The sequence below is a fragment of the Phacochoerus africanus genome, chromosome 15, assembly GCF_016906955.1.
Source record: "Phacochoerus africanus isolate WHEZ1 chromosome 15, ROS_Pafr_v1, whole genome shotgun sequence".
In the NCBI taxonomy this organism is placed as follows: domain Eukaryota; kingdom Metazoa; phylum Chordata; class Mammalia; order Artiodactyla; family Suidae; genus Phacochoerus; species Phacochoerus africanus.
This window is the reverse complement of record NC_062558.1, coordinates 43,756,320-43,777,106: the sequence shown is the minus strand read 5'-3', so window position 1 is coordinate 43,777,106 and position 20,787 is coordinate 43,756,320. Positions and strand designations below refer to the sequence as shown.

The 20,787-nt window shown below is 49.0% G+C and overlaps 1 protein-coding gene across 2 annotated transcripts in view; it reads right to left on the bottom strand.

The window, feature by feature from the left end:
- The window catches only part of MYO18B (myosin XVIIIB), a 237,253-nt gene that overhangs the window by 24,690 nt on the left and 191,776 nt on the right, over positions 1-20,787 (bottom strand). For both annotated transcript variants that reach the window (XM_047761184.1, XM_047761185.1), the window contains exon 40: positions 8,329-8,459. In XM_047761184.1, the coding sequence (XP_047617140.1) occupies positions 8,329-8,459 (131 nt within the window). The remainder of the gene's footprint in view (positions 1-8,328; positions 8,460-20,787) is intronic.

Sequence of the window (20,787 nt, the reverse complement as noted above, 5' to 3'; positions counted from 1 at the left end):
GCCGGGATCTCTCAGCTTTATTTTTCACCAGGAGCTGGCTATCTCCTCTGAGGGATGCACCTGCAGCTCCTTGGTCCCTGCCCTCAAGGACCTCAAGGACTCTTGGGGCTTCTACTAACATCTCCCCATCCCCAACAGACTACAAGAGCCTCTCACAGGCCAAGGATATGACCTATTTGTCCCTTTAGCCCCAGGGTTCAGGCCAGACCAGGAGTTCTCTCAGACAATGCCTGGTGAGTCCAAAAGAAGAGGGGTCTGTAAATGACAGCCATGGGCCAAATATGACCTACACATCTGCTTTTATAAAAAGTTTTAATGGAACACAGCCACCCTCCCTCATCTGCATTTTGGCCATGGCTGCTTTTGCTCCACGGTGGCTGAGCAGAGTGCCTGCACTGGAGGACACATGGCCTGAACAGCCTAAAACATTTACTATTTGGCCTTTTAAAGGAAAATTTGTTAACCTCTCCAATATAACAAAAAGCATCTTTTGTGAATGACCCTTTGAGAGGTGGAAGACCTCGAAGATGTCAAAGATGTCAGCATCCTCATCCCTAATCCCAAGAACCTGTGACTGTGTTTCCTGACAGGTTAGGAGGGACTTTGCAGATGTGGTTAAGGTTACAGATCTTGAGACAGGGAGGCTATCCTGAATTATCCAGGGGTAGGGAGTGGGCCCAGTCTAATGACTCCAATCCTTAACAGCAGAGAACGGTCCCCAGATGTCATCTGAGGGAGAAGTGGCTGTGAAAGAACAGTCAGAGATGGGACATTTCTGGCTTTGAGGATTGAAGGGCCTACAAGCCAAGGACCGTGGGTGCCTCTAGAAACTGTAAGAGGCAAGGAAATGGATTCTCCCCAGCGCCTCCAGGAGGAACACAGCTCTGCTAACACCTAGATTTTATTTTAGCCCAGAGATATCTATGTAAGACTTCTAACTAATTAACAGAACTATAAGATAATAAGCAATGAAATTTGAGCTAATTTGTTATGGCAGCCACTAAATTTGTGTTCATTTGCTCTAGCAGTGATAGAAAACCCCTGCAATAGAATATCTTTGTGACTCTAAATCTTAAGGATCTACATAAAAGTTTTGATACAGCTTTTTAACAAACTATTTAAAAACACTTAACAGCAAAAACTTTAAGTGAAGCAGTTGATGTGAGCAGAAGCAGCTCTATTCCCACAGGTGACCTGAGTCTGGGAACACTAGACCGTAAGGAAAGGTGACCGAGTCCTAGTGCCCTCACTGTGTGGCCTTGGCTTCCTCTCTTCCCTGTTCAGGGCGTCACATGTCCCCATCTGCGAAGTGAGGCCTTTGCACCAACATGCTGAGGTCTTGTCTAGCTTGGATGCCTGAAAATTAGATGTAATGGAGAGGATGCACTTAGGCCTGAGAGCAGGAGGCTCGGTCCTTTATGAGCATCTTTTATGAAGACTATGGAACTTCCATTTCCCCAAATGTACGAATGCGGACTCAAATTTTAGTGCAATACCTGAGGGTTCATGGTATACTCTCTTAGAACTCATGCATGGACACACCTGCCCTTGACCTATTTGTTCATAGACTCCAGTTAAGGATGCTGGCTCCAGCTGACCAAAGAAGCTAGAACGTGCTAGGTGAGGGCCCATGGGAAACATCCAGAGGGGTCTGAGTGAATAGGGCTACATCTTCTGAAACGCTCATAGAAAAAGAACTGAGGAGTCTTGTGGCCCAAGCCACAGAGTTCAAATGATGCAGCAGGGCCTCAAAAACAGAGAGGGTGAGTTGTATACAGAACAGGTTTCTCGGGTCCACAAGCGGGGAGGCTGGACAAACACCGGCTGCAGTAGGGCTGGGACTTGAGGCAAGATGCCAGAGAGGGATGGGCTTCAGGCCCATTGTCCGCCACAGGATTCCATGAGTCTGGATTTAAAAAGGCTGCCCAGAGATCCTGATGGGTGTCCAGGCAACCTCATGTTTCCATAATCCTAGGGAGACTGGCCTGGAACTTTGCAGGAGACAAGGTCTGGGCAGCCAGGGAGACTTCCTCACCTACCTCATTGGGCCGAATGACAATTTTTAATTGAACCCAGCACAGGAACATTTTTAGAGAACAATGCAACCAGTCAAGGCATGGGCTGGACATCTTAAAGTCAAGGAGTCTCTAGTCCGGGGGGAAAGAGCCCTTTCAGAAGGAGGAAAATTTAAACACTGAGTCCACCCAGGGGGAACCTTCCTCTCTCACTCCAATCAGAGGCTGCACTCCATCCTAAGCTAGGGTTTTCTGTAGGAGTTTGCTTTAAGAAGGAGGTTCTTAAAGAAGAGAGTTTAAAACACACTGACTCTTCCACCACAAGGAGTCTGTGGACCTCAAGCTCCATGAGGTGGATCTGTGTTTGCCTGTCCCCACACAGGAGGTGCTTATTGATGATGATGAAGACAATGAGATGTTGTTAACCTGTGGTGGGTAAGCAGAGGCCCAGGAGGAGCTGGTGGCCTGTCCATGGTCCTGACCTCCCTGGCAGTGCAGCCAGAACTGGAAACTGACAGGGGGTCCCTTGGTTTTTCCCTCATCTCCTGAAATGGGGTCAGTGGTTCTTTCTCTTGCCTCGGGGCATGTACCTTTTCAAGAAGAACTTGGGCCAGGTTATTTGTGGAAAGGAGGACGGCTGATGAGCAAGGGAAGTAATTAAATGTTGTATTCCTTTTGGGCGCGTCTTCACCAGACAGCTCCAGTCTGGATGCAAGCACTGCCTAGCAAGTAACACACAAATATACTGGCTCCACATCACAGCAACAGACCCAAGCTCACCGGAATGACAGGCCAGATATGTGTCAGAGAACAAAGACCTTGACCAGAGAAAGGGGGAAGGAGGGGTAGGCTTGGCAAGTGTAGGTGGTGGCATCAGCATGGAAATCAGATTATAGCCCCACCAACTACTGGGTGACTTTTTTGACTTTTCTAAGCTCCAGTTTCTTCATCTGTAAACTAGGGGCGATAATGGTACCAACCTCAGAGAGCTGTTGTGTGTATGTACAACATGTTAAGTTGTGTGGTCCGGCACGAAGCAAGTCCTCAGGAAGGAGTACCTATTAGCACGATGCTCATTATGGCTTGTAATGCCAGAGTAAACAAAGCAGTTTGGAGCCCTCACTCCCCAAGAACCCTACTAGCAAGGTAGTCAGGCTTTCCAAGCTAGGAAGATCCTCAGAAAGACAGGTGTCCCCTGCAGCCTCATTTAATCATGTGCTATCCTGCACTAGAGCCCTGCAATGTAATTTGGAACATCTCAGAAAAATGGAGAAATGCTTTAAGCTATTCCTTCTAAGCAAAATCAGAAGGTAAGAGAGTTGTGGAAAAAGAGATGTGGGCAGTTCCAGAGCCCATCCTACGATATAGTGGGACTTTTACAGTCTTGTCAGAGCCTGGGACCACTAATCACCTCAGAACCATGGCCTCAGTGGCAGCAGTGATCTTTGGTTTGACCTAGGTCTTTCTTCTTGTCCAATTGCAGCTTGTTTTAGCCAAGTTAAAAGGACGTAGGCTAGAAAATGTATAACTTACACCAACACGGCAATAGAGGATTCCTTTCCAAATCATTCATCTCAGGTGGGACCAGCTGGCATGGATACACTCTCAGCTGACCCAGGAGTCAGAGGTCATCCACTGACCTCTCCACACCTCCTCCCCACCACATCCCAAACTCCTGGCGACCGATGGAGCTGCCGCAGACCCCGGGCCAGGAATAGATGGGGCTGTCAGCTAACGCATCCCACCCTCCATGAGTAATGAGCACTCCAGGCCCGGGGGAACAGCTTAAAGCATTTCTCCATTAATCTAAGAAGGTTGACGCTGCAGTCTAAGTTACAACGCAAGGGCCCTGGTGCCAAGAGCACACGTTTAAATGCTGCCGCACAGGCCACCTGGCTTTCTGAGCACGTAGCCACGCTTCCAGCCTAGAAGGCCTGTTACGCTCGGATCTAATTCCCAACATAGGGAAATGTGACTTTTCATAATTTGAACAAGTCTCTCAAAGAACCTCACCTCCAGCTGAAGCACCGTTCTTTCTCTCTCTCCCTCCCGGGGTGGGTTTGAATCCTAATTGAGAGCTCACTTTGGAGAGGTACCTCAGATCTGTCCCTCAGGCTCCCATCCAAACCTCTTACCCCAAAGCAATGACACAATTAAAGGGGAGCTCAGTGCAGAGCTGCCAGCCTGGGAAGCGCACAGGCCAGCACCGGGGTGGGAGCTGGGACCCTGCTCCAGATGCTGGCTCTACAACCCAGCAATGCACACACAGCTCTTTTCACTGGTGTTCACCAACTGAACTGCGTGGCGGCCAGGCAACATGGTTTGTATGGTAGTAATGCTCTGAAAAGTGTTGAGACTTCTCTGTGGGTGATTCTTCCCCAGTCTGCCCTGACTCCTGTGCCATTATTGAAACCTGTGTTCCATGTTTCAAATCTAAGACACAAGACAGGGAGTCAGGACCAAGGGCCTGTGAGAATTAGGAGATGCTTACTAAGGAGCCCTGGTCTCAGGGCTGGCTCCATGGGCTTATGGCCTGGGCCCAGAGGGCTGTGCTCATGTGATGCTCTGCTGGGACTGCCCTGCAATTCCAAATCTAACCTGAAGAAGAAGCCCCATGTTCTCATGCCACGGCAGGCCCACGGATAATGTAGTCGATGGTGCCACGGGGACCCAGCAGGCTTCTGTGAGCCCTTCCAGAGGGAATGAAAGGTGAGTGAGAGCAAAGGAGGAAGTGGGGGAGCATTTATCCTGCTCAGGAACACTGGTCCACGTTCACTCCCTAGAACATTCCTCGTCCACCCTGACTCACCCTTCTCCAGGGCTCCCGTGTCTGGTTCCTTCTTTTCATCCATGTTTCCACCAATTCTTCCTCTCAGAAGAATTCCCCCGTGTCCTCTGCCCTCGTAACTACTGCTGTGTCCTAGTGTTTCATGCATCAGTGTGTCCACTGTATTCACAGACAGGGACACATACAAGTGCACACACACACGCCTGTTGGAATGTGGGTGCCATGAAGGCAGAGGCCACACCTGTATCCTTCACTCTCTGCTCCTCAGGAATTTAACTTCTGCCCAACCTCGGGCAACTTATTCAATCTCCCTTTATCTGGGAGGAATACGGTAACAAAAAGGAAGTGGAATAAGACCAACACCCTGCACAGTGTCTGGCGTGGAACAGGTCAGAACCGAACACATGCATGAATGGAACTGAAGAGGGCTAAGCCCCATGCCAGGTACATGGTGCTGGGCCGGGGGTTGGTATTTTTCCACTTACTTATCAACCCATCTTACTGATGAAGAGACTAAGGCTCAAAGAGGCTAACTCATTGAAGGTCATGCAGAAATGCACTGCTGCCTCCCTGGTTAGAAGTCAGGCTTGTTGAAAGGCTGCACTGCTGCCCTCCCCACTGCCACCTCCACTTCCAGTTGCAATAATTCTGCTTATCGCCTGGGACTCGTCCAGGTACAAGATGCATTTCTTCATACCTGTCATTCTATGATCATTTCACCCCTCACGCAGCCCTGAAACGTGGGAAAGGTCCCTTCTGACATTAGGAAGTGGAAGGTGCTGGGCAGACATAAGAGATACAGATGAGGAAAAGGAATCAGATGTCTGGCCCAGGATAAGACAGGAAGCCCCAGAGACAAAAGATCATTAAAAGGCAGACAGAAAGCTAAGGTTCAGAATAGATTCCCAGGGTCCCAGGGACTGGAGCTCAGAAAACCTGGTTTGGAACGAGGAAGGCAAGTCTGAGGATTGTTACCTGGAGCAAAGATAGGTAAAGGTAGCTCCTTTCAGGATGAAGCTGAGGGCAGGGCCCCTTTAAGGCCTGAGAGGATCCCTGTGTGAGATCAGAGTGAGGTCTGTAACCACCTGTGACCTCCCACCAGGACCTCATTCCTTAGGTGAGACTCTGCTCCGTGTCCCTCATCACATCTTCTGCCCAGTGTGTCCCTGCACCTCCAAGCACGGACTATCTGCCTCTTTACAGTTCTGCTGTTTTTAGAACTTGTATTGCTTCTTAGAAAAGCAATCTCTTGCTCTGCACGTAAAAGTGGTTCAAGAGTTTTGCTCATTGGTTTAAAAAAAAAAACAAAACCAATCCTAGTACATATACAGCCATTAATTCCCACTATAATTAATGCAAAAGCTCTAGCATTTCTATTAACGACAAAGCCAGCCCAAGCATCAAGCGGGTAATATGGACACGAGGGGTTTGTAATTGCAAATGTTAGTTCTGTCATGACACTAATAAAACTGGAGGAGGGGATGGCAGACGGGGCTCCTGAGTGTGATCATGAACTGGGAGGAGGCAGCTGCAGCATCAGTATTTGCTATTCCACAGCCATTGGGCAGCTGTGCAAATGAGCAGGGCGTGGCAGGAATCCTGAAAACGTAGGAGGAAGCCATTTTTGCATAAACTGAGGCTTTTCTAGAGAAAGCCCTTTATTTGGAGGCAAGTCCACTGGGTCTCGGTCACATGAATGCTGAGTGAGAATGAACACCTTCATGGGAAAGCTGGAGGTCACAGGCCTCTGAGCAGCTGACGACCAGGCCAGGACCTGGTCAAAGACAGGAAATGTTCAAGGTCTAAGATCAGGGATATAAAGCACACGACTTATATGAGCAACTCTCTCAAAGCAGGCACTGGTATGGCTAGGGGTGTGTGAGTTTGTTCACTGCAGAAATCTGAGAAAATCTAAATAAGCTTTAAAAACCCCCAAAATTTAAATCACCAGAAATGCTTTCCCTCAGTGTTAGATAATGTTGGTATGTTTCCTTCCTGTCTTTCATTGGGACCAGACACAGTCAGTTCTAACATAGACACACAGGCAACTCTCTCCTGTCTCAAGCTCACACCTCCCACCAGCCAGCAGCCAGCCCTGCCCTCGCCCTAGGAAGATGGCTGTGATAGGCAAAGGTCTGGTGTAGGGGGAGTTCCCATCATGGCTCAGTGGTTAACGAACCCAACTAATATTCATGAGGGTGTGGGTCCGATCCCCAGCCTCGCTCAGTGGGTTAAGGATCCGACGTTGCCATGAGCTGTGGTGTAGGTCGCAGACGCGGCTCAGATCCTGCGTTGCTGTGGCTCTGGCGCAGGCTGGTGGATACAGCTCAGATTCAAGCCCTTGCCTGCGAACCTCCATATGCCGCAGGTGCGGCCCTAAAAAGACACACACACACACACACAAAATCAGTATAGGGTGTGCATATGCTGTGTGGCCATGAACTTCTTGGAGGGCAGGGTCCTCCTGTAGAAAAGGAGAGTGTTGCACTCTGTGGTCAGATATTTTACTGTTCTGGCTGCAGCACAAACTATCTCCCACAGAGATAAGACCAGAAGGGACTGGCTGCTGGTACAGTCCACCTGGTGTGTGTAGGGGTGGTTCGCTGGCTCTGGAGGAACCACAGCTGAAGGTTACTCTATCCTGTTCCTCATCTTCTATTTTCTCTCCCTTGTTGCCTAGGCTTGGCTGCAGGGGCCTCGATGGAGGCAGAGATGCCACAGCAAGATGGGCAGCTGTGATTTACTTCCAGAGAAGTAACATGTTATGGCTGCAAAGGTCACTCAGGAGAACAGCGCGCTATGGGTGGGACAGCTGGGGCCCATGTGCCCAGTCAGGATGCCCCAAACTCCCTGAGCTGAGTGGCCCTCTCGTGGCCTATGGCACCTTGAGACTCGAGTGGAGAGAGAAGGCACCTGCCTGACTTCCAAGGAAGGAGAGAGGCCTGACACTGAGGTGAGGGGTCATGCCAAACCCCAGCCATCTGATCCTGCATCCTTGAACCAGCTGTTGTAAAACAACACTCACTGTTCTGTGCAGCATTTACACGCACCAGGCACGGTTCACCTACCAACTCACTTCACCCTCACTCACAACCCTAGGAGGCAGAGAGTGGGTTGAGTGTGTAGAACGTCCAGACTGTAGGTCAAAAGTGGTCAAATCCTGGCAATTTCACATGGTCTGTACAACAGCGTTATGTCCACTTTACAATGAGGGAATTAGGCCCAGATTGGACATGTAACCCGCCCAAGATCACACACTGGAGTCCCCTTTGCAGCCACTCTTTCAGACTGCCTCCCCAAAGGCTTGGCGAGCTGGGCCTAAGGGTTTCAGCAGCAACGCGGAGACGTCACCTCCAGTGGGAAGCACCCTGCCGCCCCTCCCCTGAGCCAGCCATCTCTCCCATGCCCCCAGCAGCGGTGGCCCCAGACCCCCAGTCCTGAGAGTGGGAGCACTGTGAAGACTGCAGAGCCTCAGGGTGCAGCCCACCTGCTGCGCCCAGCCCCACCTGATCCCCCATAGGCTACCTCTCCGTGTCACTGTCGCTGGACGCCACCTCTTCCAGGGCTGCTTGCAGATCAGCGATCCGCCGGATGGACGTCTCCAGGTCTGTCTGGAGAGTCTGCCTCACTGCCGCGAGCTCTTCCACATACTTCTCCTGAAGACAAAGACCACAGCACACGTCGGCCTTGGGCAAGACCCTTAGCCCCCTACGAGAGTGCGGGGGAGGGGGCTAGTGTTCACTGGGGCCGTTACACAGTGGGTACCCACACGGGGCTCTCCCTCTGCAGGACTTCTGGACCCTCAGACAGATGCTCTGAATTTTACAGAGGAGGAAACAGATGCTTGGGGGTCCCGGAACAGAGCTCACTCACCCACCCACCCACCCATCCTGGGGGTGCTGAACCCACCCTGACAGACTCCAAGGAGACTCCAGACACCTTGGATGGAGGGGTAGATATGTGATTCCAATGAGCCTTTCCCAGCAGGGTCCCTGAGGCTGGTTCTCGAAGTTGAGCCTCCACCCCAGGGACGGATGCAGAGCAGGAGGTTAGGGGGAGAGCAGAACAAAAAAAATGGGTCCCTTTCAACTCTGTCACCTATGCTCTCCCAACTTTCTGTCCTCAAAGGCAACAAAGGCAGAGATGAAAATCCCAGTGGGGCTCCCTCATTCCTGAGAAACCTTCCATGCTCAGCATCTCATGTTCCTGACTCCACTCAGGCCTCTCACACCTGACAGGTAGGTCTTTATTATTGTTCCCACTTCACAGATGAGGAAATGAGGCCTAGAGGAGCAAAGGCTTATTGACCAAGCTGGAACTCAAGCTTGGTGCGCCTGACTCTCCTCTTGATGCTTACCCCATTCCTTTCTGCCCTAATCGGGTTTTGTCCAGACTCTCTGGAAAATGTGAATTCCATTTGTAACATTTTTCACAGACGCCTCCCCTTTCACACAATGACTGTCATCTGAGGTTGGGGACCTTGGGCAATGTCTAGAGACACTTGGCTGTCACAGCTGGGAGTCTGATGGCACAGAATGGAGGCCCAGCATGCTGGCCAGCATTCAACATGCACCCGGTGGCCCACACCCCAGAGCATTACTTCATACGAATGTCAGTGGCATCCAGTCTGAGAAACCCTGGGTTAAACCCAGAAATCCACCTTCTGGGGATTAATCCTACAAGGATAACTCAAAAGACAGAACAAGGCTCTATAGCCAAGAATGCTTGGAGTGGTACCAGTGATGACACGGAGAGGCCGAGAGCTGCCTCTAAACTCACAACTGGGAATGGCTAGGGCAATCGTGGTGTGTCTCTTTGATGCTATTAGGCAGGCAGACATCAACATTACAAATAAGGCTCGTGGCAAAGTGGAATGCTTCTGTGAAATAACGTGAAGCAAGCAGAATAGAACAGGGAAATATCATGCCCAGGTCTATATGCAAATAGCACACATACTGGAGGGGAGACTTCGAGAGCTAAGAATACTTATGGATGGGAGTGAAGTTACAGTAAGAGAGGATTTTTCCTTTAAGCTGCTCTAATTACGTCAAATTTATCTTTTGACTGTTGTTTTAAGAAACACATCTCTACCAACTGATGAGAATGTGAGGGGATGAAAATAAAAGGGTTGAGGGTCGATCTAAGTGCAGCTCCCCAAACACCCCGCAGTTGTGGGAGTGTAGTTCACAGCTCCTCTCTGAGCCTGGGATCATTTTTCTTTGTTTTGTAGACAAAGAAACTGAGGCCAGTGAAGTGACTCAGGGCAGTAAGGAGCAGAACCCTGGTCTGCCCTGCTTCCAGGCCAGTCATCTTTCTGGGGCTGTGTCCTTACATCCCAGTGAAAGTCATACAGGACCAGGGCTGCTCTATTTTATGGGGACATGCTCAGCTCTGTGCAGCAGATCTGCCTGTCCATTCATGGTACCTTAATTCTGTGCCTTTCAACTGATTTTGAGTCTTTTCCAATTTGAGAGAGAGAGTGAGCAAAGACCAAGGGAGCTGAAGGGCCAAGTCCAGCTGGGGAGAGAAGGGAGGGGTGGCATGGACAGGAGGGGGTTTGCAGAGGGGCTGGCAGTCCCCTGCAGCTGATTGAAGCTGCTGGCTGTGACACCCCCATTTTGGTGTTAATGAGGTGAGAGATGGTTGGAGGCGGCGGGGGGTGGGGGGAGACAGGCAGGAGGCTTGTCAGAGGAAATCACACACATGGTGGGACTGCATGGTGGGTGCTCGCCCAGGACACCAGCCTGTTAGCTCCTAAGATACCTAGGAAACCCACTGGGTAAACAGGCCCAGGAGCTCACAGGAGCATTGCCCGGCTCCACTCCCTACTAGTGGGCTGGGATGATGGCATCACTCAGAGGCGGAGGGGACGAGGCACCTGGGTGTTTGTAAGATGTGAGATGCCAGCTAACGTCCACGTCGGGGCCATTTCGGGCATGTGGTGGATGTTCACTGCAAAGGTGGGAAAATGGATCGCCAAGCACCTAAAGGCCTCCCCAAGGTTGCACGGCTGGGAGACTGGGCACCCAGGTCTTGGGTTCCCAGCTGAGAGCCCTTACGCCACATGGGCTGAGAGAGGAGACAAGAGCCCAGACGTCCCCTCTCGGTTGAGCTTGGGTGACCTTGGCCCAGGTCAACATCATGCCACAAGGTCCTACAGTCTCGACTGGCAGGGAGCCTCCTGGGGGGCAGAGGACAGGGACAGGGTGGGCACTGGGTCTTGGATGATTGGCTCTAAATCGGGATTAAGCAGGTGAGTAGAGGAAATGGGGACCTGAGATGCATCAGATCCATAATATCATGAAAGTGAAGGTAGGCTCTGGAGCAGGATGCCTGGGTTCGAATCCCAGCTCTACCACTCACTGGCTGTGTAAGCTTTAGGAAGGTCAGCCTTGACTCAACCTCTCTGCTCTCCATGGGTAAAATGGGGAGAGTAGTAGCCCCCTTCTCAGGGCTGTTGTGAGGGCCAAGCGAGCATGACGGAGATGAAAGGCACAGCCAATGGCAACGTGACTATCATTTAATTCTCAGAGGAGAATGAGGAGCCCCTGGGTGGGTGTCCCCACATCATGAGCAGAGATGCCCAGGTCACAGAGAATAGGAGGTGGGAATGCAGGACTGGGGTGAAAAGTTTTTTTTTCCATGTGCAGAGGAAAGACATGGTGGGAAGCAAGGTCGGCTGACAGGTGAATTAACAACAGCGTGGAGGAGAGTTAAGAACAAGAAACCCATTGCCAGATGGGGGGTGTGGTTCTGGGGACCTGCCACACCGCCCACGCTGCCCCTTTGCCCTCCGTGCCCCATCCTCCATCTGCCTGGGGATGCACACCAGGCTCAGCGGGAACCTCCTGAGGAGACAGATTTGGCAAATGTTGAGTCTGTGTAATCAGCAATCAGCAAGCCTTTCCCGCTTCAACTCAAAAACCAAACAGCATAGCTGATTGCAGACACCAAGCCATTAGGGGAAATGGATGCAGTGCCCCCAACAATCTCCCTGGGGAGGACGAAACAAGGCCCTGGCCAGAGACAGCTCAAGGGACATGGGGGCGGGGGCACAAGGAAGGGTGCATGAGGGAGGCCCTCCAGGTTTCTTCTGCCTCTGTGATCAGCAGCGCTCAGGACTGGATCAGGACTGCTATGCAAACAGGGTTCGTTTTGAGGCCAAGCATAAATTTGGCCTTCTCTTTTTAATCTCCCTTTGGGGACTTGGAGCAGGAAGAAATAGGGGGAAAACTAGGGTATGAAACTGTTTTGTTTTATTTTTTATTTTTTTAGGGCTGCACTTGTAGCATATGAAAGTTCCCAGACCAGGGGTCAAATCAGAGCTGCAGCTGCCGGCCTAAGCCACAGCTCATGGCAACACCATATCCCTAACCCACTGAGCAAGGCCAGGGATTGAACCCACTTCATCATGGACACTATGTCAGGTTCTTAACATGCTGAGCCACAAGGAAAAGTCCAGGATATGAGACTGCTTGGGTGGTGAGATGTATACAGCAGGATTCCTACAAAGTGCACCTTGTGCCCATATTCATCTACAGCTACAATACAGTGATGGGTGCATTATAACAGACACACAACAGTGACACAGATTATGCAGCCATTATATATGTTCCCATACCATTTAGTCAGTAAGCATTTACTGAGCACCTACTATGTGCCAGCACTGACCTAGATACAGGACAGTTAGATAAAACCCTAACTTCTGTGGAGCGTCTCTCTCACCACCTGGACCACTGGTGTCTAGAACAGAGCAGGCACTCCCTATGTTCTGGGGCCGAGCGCACTGTGAGAGAGGGGAAGGGAAGAAGGTCAGGGTATCAGGTTTACCAAGGCGCCCACAAGGAGGTCAATATGAGATGCCATGGTCTGTGATGTGCTGGCCTCCCCGGCATCACAAGAGTCATCAACCCCTGTTCAGCTCCCAGACAGCTCCCCCAGGCGCCGGCCGCTAGAGCTCCCTGTGTGGGGGAACACTTCATATGGTAATTAGTGGCTGCAATTAAAACCATCTCCTCTTGTGATGTTCAATAAGAGGCTAATATTTAAAACCCTTGTCTGGTTTCTCCGCCCAGGGCATCTAGTCTTCAGAGGACCCTCTCCTGTCAGCAAATGCACAGGACTCTCACATGTCACTTTCCGAGGCTCTCCTGGGGGTTGCCCTTCTGACCTTTCCAGCCTCCTTCGAGGCCTCCCAAAGCTAATTTCACCTGCTTTATATTATGGATCAGAGTTATCACAAAATACTCCCGAAATCTGATGAAAATTTATCCTGTTATTCTTTTCTTTCTTTCTTTCCTTCCTTCCTTTCTTTCTTTCTTCCTTTTTTGGCTACCCTGCAGCACAGGGATCAGATCCCAGCCACAGCTGTGACCTATGCTCCAGCTGTGGCAACAGTGGATTCTTATTCCACTGTGCTGAGCCAGGGATCAAACCTGCATCCCAGTGCTGCAGTGACACCAGTAATTCTGTTTGTGCCACAGAGGGAACTCCTTGTTATTCTTTTCTGATGCGCTGAAGACAAATAGAAACTTGCTGTTACTGAGTCTGGTGTTAAAAAAAATTATACACATGCATATGCTGTGTAAATATTTATAAATGAATAATTATATGGTATCTAAAAGTAATATATATAAATGTAAATATATATATATATATATAAATACATACACGTGTGAATACATGTGCACATGTGTATACACACCCAAAAGTACTCCCCGTCTGACACATAGCACAGACTTAATAAATATTTGTTGAACTGAATGATAAATGAATATATTTATTTCTCTTTCTCACACAGGCAGGCGTGTTGCTAGATGTGTGAAATACCTTCTCTCACATAATCTTTACAAGAGCCCTCAGAGTCACGTGCAATACAAACCCAGAAAAAGTTATGTGAGAATATTAGAACAAAGTGGGAGTGGAGTTATTAGCTCTGTGGGGTGAGCTATCAGATGATTTTTATTTTCCCTTTTATACTTCTCCAGATAGTCTGCAAAGAAGATGAATTACTTTTACAATCAGAAATTTTTTTAAAAAAGGACCTTATTTCTCCCTACACTGCAATGAACAACCCCCCAGGTCCACCTGCTCAAAGCTTCTCATGGCAGCCTCATTATCCCCATTTTACAGATGAGTGGGCTGAGCCTCGGGAAGATTAAGTCACTTACCCAAGGACATGCAGCCAAGACACAACGATCTAGAGTCAACCAGGTCTCCTGACCCCAGCCCACAGCTATTCTCCTCCTTGCCTCTATTTGCTCCTGCCTCATGCAAGGATGGCTGTGTCTCTGGAGGTAGGGGGACGTCTTTCCAAAAAGCAAGATGATGAGGAACTGCCATTGTTTCATTCAAACCATCCAAGGGTCACCTGCCTAGGAGAAAGGAGGCTGCAGGGGAAATTAAAAGCCCTGTGAATTGAGTTCTGGCAAGAGCTCCAAGGCGGTACTGACAATGCTGTGAGCAGTAGCAGGGAGTGTTCACTCTCATTTAGGGAAAGGAAAGAGCTGGAGTGCCCAGGAGAAACCCCAAATTATGCATCAGATTCTCTTATTAAGAGTGAAAAAGAGCCCAGCCTCTGGCTGGAAGCAGGACTAAAGAGAAGGTGGTTGTCACCAGGCAACATCCTTTCTTCATAATCTTCCTGCAAATTCACTGTTTTATTTCATTTTTATGATTGGTGATAGACCCAGAGAGACTCATCAAAGATCCCAAGGTCACACAGCTAGAAAGTGACACACAGATTCAAGGTCAGGCCTGCCTGTTTCCAAAGGGTCGGTAAACACTGACACCTCCTTCTACCCTCTTATTTACCTGTGGCAGGCACATCTTCTCAATCACTGCACAGACCCAGGCAACTCGGAGCCAGAGTCCACTCTCTGAACTACCAAGATAAGTGCTTCCGTCTGGTGCTGCCCTGCGCTCCAACTACCAGCATCAGCCACACTTTAAATGAACTCAGTTCTCCTAGAAATGCCTCCTGACTCCTCCAAGAAGACACTTACATTAGTTGATTGGTTCAAGGGGGGGTATTTTTCCTTGAAAACTGATGAGTTCTCTGTGGAACCAAGGGAAGCTGAAGACCACCACGCTTAGGGAGAGACCCTGGTGGGCGGGGAGGGGGAGAATGCAGATAACCAGCAACACGGGAGCAGCAGAGAAGCACTGGCTTTGGAACTCTGAAGCACTATGGATTTTGAAGAACTACTAACCCTTTTTACTTTCAGCTCCTCATCTGTTAAAATGACTATTATCCACGATAAAAGGCATTGCAAGGAACAAATGAAATAACATAAAACTGCATACATCTGGTATACCTAACACTGTGGCACATATTTGATCTGTAACAAATGTTCCCATTTCCTTCTTTCAAAGTAAAGACTCTGAAAATATGAAGCCTGCGGGGATTTTATAGTGAGGATAGCCTCATTTTTCAGAAAATGAATTCTATGAACCTGACCCTTTTTTGTTGAAGCCGGGAGGATTTAATGCAATGCCTCCAAGGAGCCTGTATCAGTCAGGAAAATAGAAATCACTCTAGATCACTCAACCAAAGGAATTTAATATAGGGAATTGGTTTTCCAGGTGATGAAAAAGATGTGAAGCCAGGAGAGATTAGCAAGAGCAGGAAGGCACCGCCAACCTAGGGCTGGAAGGAAAAGCCCAGAAGTTGAGCCATCCAGCAGGCAACCTCAGGGCTGCCCAGTGGAAGCTGACTTCATGGGGAAGAGTACCTTATGGGATGTGGAATTACAGAGGCCAAACTGCAGCCAGGGACATCCTCTCACTCCCAGGCAGTGTGAGACAAGAAGAGATACCCCAGTTCCTCTCCTCCCCTTAGGTTTTATTGTCCCTCGCTGCCTTTCATTGGCTGAACCTACAAGAAGGCAAGTTAGGAAAACGGTTCTGCAATTTAGAGCAGAGCAGAGAAGGGGTGGGAATGAACCTGAACACAAACAGGAGGATTACTGGTACAGAGCAAAAAAGCATCTGGGCTGTAGCCAGGCTTCATTATTAAAGACAGACGAGGGTGTTTCCAGTTTGTAAAAATTCACCCAACTGTACATGTTTGATTTGCACACTTTTCTACTTGCATCTTTCAAAGACAGTATTACAAGAAATCCAGCTATGATTGTCAAGTGTTATAGAACCAAAAGATGAATTACAGCCCCCTAGTCTGTATAAGTGATGGATTGCTACGTAACAAACTGCCTCAATGCCTAGTCATTTTGATACATCAAATGTCATTCATTATCTCTCATAGTTTTCTATGGGTCATGAATTCAGAGGTGGTTTCTGTGTGTGGTTCTGGCTTAGGGTAGGATGGATAATGACCCCCAAAGGTGTCTATGTCCTAACCCCAAAAACACATGAATATGTTTAGATGGCAAGAGGAATTTTGCAGATGTGACTAAATTAAAAATCTTGAGATGAGAGGTTAGCCTGGATTATCTGGGTGGCGTATAAATGTAATCACAAAGGTCTCTATAAAGGGGAGGCAAGAGGGTCAGTGGGGAAGAAAGCAGCTGTGAGGAGGGAATTGCAGATGAGGGTGATGGAGCCAGGAGCCAAGAAATGCTGGCTGTCTCTAGAAGCAGGAAGACCAGGAGTGGATGGTACCCTGGGGCTTCTAGAAGGAACCAATTCCACTTTCACCTTGATTTTAACCCCTAAGACTCATTCTGGACTTATGACCTTCATGACAATCAGAGAATAAGTTGTGTTATTTTATTTTATTTTATTCTGGCTATGCCCAAGGCATGTGGAAGTTCCCAGGCCAGGGATCTTGAACCTACACCACAGGGATCTCAACCCAAGCTGCTGCAGACACAACACCAGATCTTTAACCCACTGCACCACAAGGGAACTCCTAAGTTGTGTTATTTTAAAGCTACTATGTTTGCGGTATTTTACTGCAGCAGCAATTGAAAATTAATACACAATGTGTCATGAGGTCACAGTGAAGCTGTCAGCCAGGGCTACGGTTGCCCGAAGGCTCCCGTGAAGCTGGAGAATCCTTTCCAAGAAAATTCACTGGCCTGGCTCTTGGCTGTAGGTCTCAGTTCCCTGCTACGGGGGCCAATCACTGAGCTGCCTGAGTGTCTTCCCAAAGTGGTGGCTGGCTTCCCCAGAGCAAGTGATCCAAGAGAGAGCAAGGCAAACACCACAGGCCAGTTATAACCTAGTGTCAACGTGACATATCATTATTACCGGTCAGTGTGGGAGGAGGCTACACAGGGGTGTGAACACCAGAGGTGGAGACCTCTGAGAACTGTCTTAGAAGCTGGCTATCCCATTAACACTGAAATTCCTTCTCATATAGGCCCCATCTCCACTGACTCCCACCCACAAAAGACAGTCTGGCAGGAACCCTGAACTCCTTCTCATTTCTAGGAACACATTGGTTTATAGGCTGATGTATGCCTCCCCTCCCCCCAAAATATGCTGAAGTCCTAATCCCCAGTCCCTCAGAAGGCAACTGTATCTGGAGACAGGGTTTTTCCAGAGGTGATCAGGTTAAAAAATGAGGTCATGAGAGGGGGCCGTAACCAGTAGGACTGGTGGTCTTATGAAGAGAGGGAAATTTGGAAACAGAGACAGACACACACAGAGGGAAGATAACCTGAAGATACAGGGAGTGTGCCACGTGTAGACAGAAGACTGAATGAATGCATCTCGAATCTAAGGAACGTTAAAGATTGCCAGCAAACCACCGGGACAGAGGCATGAAACAGTTTCTGCTCTTGCACCTTCCGGGGAGCAAGGCCCTGCCAACATCTTGATTTCAGATTTTGAATCTCCAGAATATGAGACGATAAACTGCTGTGTGGCAAAGCCACCCAGTTTGTGGTATTTGGTTATGGCAGCCCAAGCAAATTAACATAACACCATGAGATCTCTCCTTTTTCTTTTACACACCGTAATGTTTCTTTTCTGGTTCTGATAGGGTTCGGTATAAAGAATTTAGAGAATAAAGAAAGTTGAAAAAAAAACCACTAAAAATAGCCCTTAAGTCCGTTACTTGGGACAACCCCTCTTGATGACCATGTTGGTGTAGTTCCATCCGGTGTTTACTTCTGCATGTGCGTGACACACACACAGGTGAAAGAGGTCTACTGGAAAGGGCAGAGTGGAGCTATCAGCCACGCAGACAAGCAGGGGACCTGGGCCCCCCAGCCCACCCCTCCAGCTGGCCTGCCAGCCTTCTCGGTTATCTCCAGGCAAAAGAGCGTGGGGGCTCTGGGTGCCTGCTTACTCTCTTTCCTTTTCCTTCTCATTTTCCAGGCTGATTGTTTTAAAATGCCCCCAGCTATTGCCTGAAGGCCTTTACAGCTTTCTGGAAAGTTAGGTAACATGGGCTGTTCAAAATCTAAATGATACAGATCTGGCCTGCACAAAGTCTCTGATGTGTGTATTTGCTACACATGCCCAAACATCCCGCCCGTAACCTCTGTGGACACTACACAGAGCATATACCCGGGGCCCACACTGAGGCTCAGGGCAGGAAGCCATATGGCCAAGGTGTGCTGGGCCATTGGGTGTCAGAAGCAGAACTATAACTCTAGCCTTTCCTACCCAGGTCTCTGGGGGAAAGTGCCTGCCCCCTCCTCTCTCCATTTACACACTTTGAATAAGTCTTTGTTTTTTTGTCTTTTTAGGGTCATGCCCACAGCATATGGAGGTTCCTAGGCTAGGGGTCAAATCAGAGCTATAGCTTAGGGCCTATACCACAACCACAACAATGCCAGATCCAAGCTATGTCTGCAACCTACACCACAACTCACAGCAACCCCAGATCCTTAACTCACCGAGCAAGGCCAGGGATCGAACCTGTGTCCTCATAGATCCTAGTCAGATCTGTTTCTACTGAGTCATGATGGGAACTCCTGGAGAAGCCATTTTTGCCTAAATACTGGCTCAGCTAGTATTTTGCTGTCATTTTATTGAGTGGTAACAGTGCCATGGACTGGGGCTGCGATGGTGAGAAGAGGGCTCTGTACTTGATTCTCAGGGCCCACACTTCCCCTGATGGGTTGGGAGTGGCAGAGGCACAGCATCCTTGGGAGGGCACGAGACCCTACACAGAAGGGGAGCGTAGCTGAGGGTCACTGGGGCCAGAAGGATGGGGACAGGGAGGGGAGGGCAATCTGGCTTCCAGACATTAGCAGGCAACTCTGCCATGAGTCTTAAGAATCACAAAGTTTGCAGATAAAACTGTTACAAAAAAACAACAGCAAAAAAACCTCTCTAAAGCTCCTTATAGCCCCAACTACTTAGAGCTCACTGCTTTCTCAGTCCTAAAACTACCTGAACCTGTGACCTTTGCTGCAGCATCTTCAGAAAGGGACAAAGAACTGTCACTGGAGTCCAATCCTCTCCAGGTTGACACCCACAGGGCCCTCAAAAGCTGCAGAAGACACCCTAACCTGCAGTGGACCCCACACAACCCAGTTCCTGCTGCCCAGAGCTGCCTACCCAATTGCTTCCTGGAAAAAGGAAAAAAAAAAGGCATTTGATTTTTTTTTGCTCAAATGCAAATATGACATATCTGTGCCATCCAATCTTCCTGACAGACGAATAATTATATCAATGGAATTAAGTCTCAAATGCAAAAATTATCTGTATTGCCTACACCGACACTATGCTGCTACATCAGAGGGACACTGTTCCACGAAGTGATTATCAAGCCACCTTTGACACGTCTTATTTCAATTTAAATGGAAATGAAGCTCATAGATCTCCTCAGCCCACTACCTCATGTGATGGTGGAAACAGAGAAAATGGACTTTAAAACTTCTCAAGTGGCTTCTGGGTTTAGCATCCAAAGAAGTTAAAGTGTGAGAACAACTGATTACTTTGGACCCCTGGTCCCATCTCTTATCCATCAATACAGTGGGCTGATCTCTTCATCTTTCCCCTGCTCTTCGTTCCTGTGTAAATGTGGTTTCCACCACTAACTCCCAAGGGTTCTCGTTGTCTTAAACTGGTACTCCTCCTTCAGTCCGGCCCCCTCTCCAACCCATGGTCCATAAAGCATCCAAGGGCAAATCTCTATTTCAATCAAGTCCTCTCCTGCTTCAGAGCCTTCAGTGCCTCTTCATTTCCCCAGGTCCAGGCTGTATGGTTCATCCTAGCAAGCCCTTCACAGGCTTTCTCCCAACCCACCTTCCAAGGTTCCCCTCCTCCCACTGCCCATGCTACACCCACACATCAGTAATTCCCAGTCTTCACCAGTGCCCAAATACACTGTGTCCTTTCATGCCTCTGTGCCTTTGCACCTACCATTCCTCCACCTGAAATGCTCCTCTCTGCTCTGACAAGTGAACTCCTATTCATCCTTCAAGACCCATTCCAGAGTCAACTCTTCTGTGATGGCACCCCTGGCTCTCCTGGGTATAATCAGTCACTTTCACCTCTGGGTATTGGTACAAGTCACTGGGAGAAGCACACACCCCATCAGACTGCAATTAATTTCCAATTTCTGATTTCTTGCTGTAATGAGCTCCTTATGAATAGGGTTATAGTCAGCCTAATATCCCAAAGGCCTCATGCAGTACCTGGAGCTTAGAAGTCAGCATAAATACTTCAGCATTAGATTCTCCCAGCTTCACATTTGTGGCAGGGGCAGCAGGCCGAAGGACTTACACAGACTCTGCCTTGCAAGCCAGCTCAACCGCCTTCCAGCATGGCCCTGGGCAAGTCTGTCACCTATCCATCCACCTGACCCTCAGCTTTCTCATCTGAAAAGTGGGAGCATCACTTTACAGCGCTTTGCTGAGGGAACTAGTTGCAGATTCTGGGGTAGAAGGTGCTTGAAACACTACCTAAAACATAGCAAGTTTTATGCTCAATAAACAACAGCCCCTTTGCTGTCCTCAGAATTACTGGGTGACTCCTTGTGAAATGTGGCAAGTTTGGGGGGTTTCCCCATGATGACAGCACTCCCCCTCCCCCATCTACCCTCTCACATGCCTCATTTTGGCA